At 44.0% G+C, this 3,767-nt stretch overlaps 1 protein-coding gene across 1 annotated transcript; it reads right to left on the bottom strand.

Annotated features, from left to right (window-relative positions):
• LOC103156596 (E3 ubiquitin-protein ligase TRIM39-like) lies at positions 1–1,555 on the bottom strand. Its single transcript, XM_007578720.2, has 2 exons — positions 1,469–1,555; positions 1–1,397 (listed from the first exon to the last, which is right to left on the bottom strand). The coding sequence occupies exon 2, from the start codon at positions 1,378–1,380 to the stop codon at positions 1–3; it is 1,380 nt and encodes a 459-aa protein (XP_007578782.1). The 5' UTR covers positions 1,381–1,397; positions 1,469–1,555.
• Positions 1,556–3,767: the final 2,212 nt, after the last annotated feature.

Here is a 3,767-nt window from a genome sequence, read left to right as displayed (position 1 = left end):
TTATATGGACTTTGAGATCTTCATTGGCAGTATCTTTACTGTTTTATTACTATAGAAATACGGAAACATCTTATCAGTGAAGGTGTGTGTGAAGGTGTGTATGTGTGTGTTAGTATCCAGATCAGAGAAGGACAGTTTTCCTCTGTCCCAGTCCAGATTCACTCTGATCCTCTGGAGATTCTTCTGGACTGAGAGATCTGTGAGAGGAGCTGATGGAGAATATGCTGAGTATTCACCTGAATAGAACAGTATAAACAACAATCCAGACCCTATACCTCCCTTCCTCTGAACAGACTCTTCTAACACACCAAGTCTCCAGTATGAACTGTCTCCAACTTCAACATCCCAGCTGTGGTTCCCTGAGTTAAAACCTTCAGAACTCAGAACAGAGAACCAGGAATTATCAAACCTCTCTGGATTATCAGGAAGCTGCTGTTCCTCTCCTCCCCTCCCATTGGTCAGATCTTCAGACAGATGGAGGTATGGACTAGCCGTGTTTGGGTCCAGAACCAGAGGAGTGTAGGTCACCATGGTCTCCATGTTGCTCCAGATGTTGAAGGCCAGGTTGCCCAGATGTTTGGCCTGGTCTATCAGAGCTCCTGAGGGCAGCTGTGGATCCTCCAGCAGGGGGCAGCGCTGGACTCTTTCCACTGCAGCCTTGTAGTTGTGCAGGAATGAGACGTCTGCAGCTCTCAGCTCCTCCTCTGTGGCTCTGACTGTGTCTGAAAGAGCTGCTATCTCTCTGCTCAGAGCCTCCATCTTCTCCTTCATCATCCCTCTCTTCTGCTCCTCTTCCTCCCTCAGTGCAGCCAGCCTGGCCTCCTCTTCCTCTGCTAGAAACTGATGAAGCTGCTTAAACTGCTCCCTAATCTGCCTCTCTGTGTGTCGGGCCTGGACCTCCAGGTGTTCTGCTGTCTGATTAAACTCCTCCTGAACTTTCTTCTTGAGCTCCAGCTTCTCCTTTAAAGGCTCCAGAGTTTCCTGAAGGTCCTTCTTGTGTTGCTGAGCAGCTTCATCAATGGGTTTACATTTATGGTTTTTGTGTAAATCTGAATGACTGCAGACGAGACAAACTGGCTGCTGATGGTCCAGACAGAAGAGTTTGAGTTTCTCAGAGTGCAGAGAGCAGAGACCCTCTGAAGCTTTTTGGTTTCTCTGCTGTAGGAAAGACTCACACAGATTCTTCAGAGCCAGATTAGGAGGTAGAAAATCATTGGAAGATCTCCTTTTACAAACTGGACACTCTCTTCCTGGTTTCTCTCCCCAGTATTTCTGCAGACACTCCTTACAGAAGCTGTGGCTACATGACAGAATAACCGGATCCTTAAATATATCCAGACAGACCGGACAGCAGAGATCATCGTCTGATCTGGAAGCCATTTTGTCTCAGAGTGAAGCTGAAATCACAGCAGACAGAAAATTAAACCAGGAAGTCAGTTTCTCTCCTGTAGAAACTTTCTGAACTCACGTTCACTTTGGTTTTCTTGTTTTTCCTCCTGCAGCAGTCTGTGTTTCAGCGTGTAGTTGCTCAGATCTCGCTCTGTTCTCCTTGTTCAGTGTTGATTTGAGTCGTTGACAAAGGCAGGTGTAAAGGTCATCCTCAGGTGTAAAGGTTACTCTCTGGGTGTTTACCTAATGAGTTGTTTTCTCTGTTTCCTGTTAATTTTTTTTCCAAGAGTTCCTGTGGAAATTGCAGTCTTGAGGCAGAGATGTGGCGCCGTCTGGAGGATTTCCAGTCAATGAGCCTTTAGAAAATCTGTATAGTATATCAACTTTTTTTTTGATAAACTGGTTTGTTCCTGCTTTAAGTAAAAATATATTTTTCCTGTTATAAATCTCTTCCAGGATCTTCACTAATTGGAAAACTTAAATGTCTTTATTCACTGATGTGTTTACTCTTCTCTCCAATGCACTGACTGTCACAAAAGATGGCTCACCCACCCTAAAAACCTCATCAGTTTTTTTTTAATTTAACATTGATTTCATCAGGAGCATCCCATCAGTATTAAAAATCTTCTTTACAAGAAAATCCAGGCCAAAATTAAAAAATTAATTTAAACTATGAAGTGTAAAAGAGAAAGATTAGGGGAAACGGTAAGGAAGGACCCTTGCTTAAGTCAAATTTCTTGATGCTCTTCACACCTCAGCTTATGTTTACATAATGCAAAACTAAAAGCAGAATATAGTAGGTGGAACTTGGGACTGTTACATGCTTAAGAACAGCAGAGGGCACTGTTCAAGTTTTTTGTGATATGTCATTTGGACACAGCAAAAATGAACCAACAGAAGAAGTGGAGGCAACCCCAAAGAGGTGATAGAGAAATATTTTACAGCTAAGATAAATACAGTCGATTTGACTTCAAGATAATCAACAATCTGACTCCAAAGGTAAGTTTTACAGTAGTTTAGGAATAAAAAAAATTAAATTCACTTTGAGCTCTGTCAGAAGATCATTTTTGGTTGTTCAGCTAATTGTAGAAGTTACGAGAATTAAGCTGACAGTGTTACTATAATAGACACCTCTTTAAGCAGATCATTTTAGGTTATGTTGAAATGTTGACTACTGCTAATGAGTATCCTAAATTGTTAGAATGATGTTAATATACTTTTTTTACAATGCAGTTCCATGAAAGGAGGAATCTGAAAACACAGAGCTCTGTCTCTGACCAGGACATTGACGACCCAGAAGGGTGAGTTGCAGGAGATCCCACTGTCCAGCACTGCTTTTGCTCTCCTAAAAGGATCCAGTGGTCATTTCACTTACACGAAAACATGCTTACTACCTGCCTAATTTTCGTTTACATCATTTACCAGCTCCAGGTACAAAGACAGTTCTGGGTTAGTATATTCTGTTATAAAAGACTCTTCCTAATGCTTAAGCTGTAGGCATTTTCCTGGCCTAATGTGCCAGACAGTGTCTTTACCTCAACTTCTGGCTTCTGCAATTGGAAAAAGGCATTGTCCAAGGAGTCTGGATTTAAGCTTCACTTAAAGTCAGAGCAACGTATATGCATGGAGTCAATATAAAATGGCTGATGAAGTAAATACAATGATGCTAAATTCTATAAATGCAAACCAGAAAACAGTGGTGGAAAGAAATTGGTATGTTGAAACAATATCAGATGTGCTTCTTTTGACTGAAATTCAGATTATCCCTCAATAGGGTCATCAGGAGTCTGAGTACTCTTTGGCCATATTGGATCATTTAATCCATCCATCCATCCATCCATCCATCCATCCATCCATTTTCTTCCTCTTCATCCGGGGTCGGGTCGCGGGGGCAGCAGCTTCACAAGGGAGGCCCAGACTTCCCTCTCCCCAGCCACTTCTTCCAGCTCCTCCGGGGGAACCCCCAGGTGTTCCCAGGCCAGCCGAGAGACATAGTCCCTCCAGCATGTCCTGGGTCTTCCCTGGGGCCTCCTCCTGGTGGGACATGCCTGGAACACCTCACCAGGGAGGCGTCCAGGAGGCATCCTGACCAGATGCCCGAGCCTCAACTGGCTCCTCTCGACTTGGAGGAGCAGCAGCTCTATTCTGAGTCCCTCCCGGATGACCCAGCTTCTCACCCTATCTCTAAGGGAGAGCCCAGCCACCCTGCAGAGGAAACTTATTTCAGCCACTTGTATTCATGATCTCGTTCTCTCTGTCATGACCCAAAGCTCATGACCATAGATGAGGGTGGGAACGTAGATCAACCGGTAAATCGAGAGCTTTGCTTCTTGACTCAGCTCTCTTTTCACCACGACGGACCGGTACAGCGCCCGCTT

Source organism: Poecilia formosa, unplaced genomic scaffold (assembly GCF_000485575.1).
Source record: "Poecilia formosa unplaced genomic scaffold, Poecilia_formosa-5.1.2 Scaffold489, whole genome shotgun sequence".
NCBI classification, from domain to species: Eukaryota; Metazoa; Chordata; class Actinopteri; order Cyprinodontiformes; family Poeciliidae; genus Poecilia; species Poecilia formosa.
This window is presented reverse-complemented; position numbering and strand designations above follow the sequence as displayed.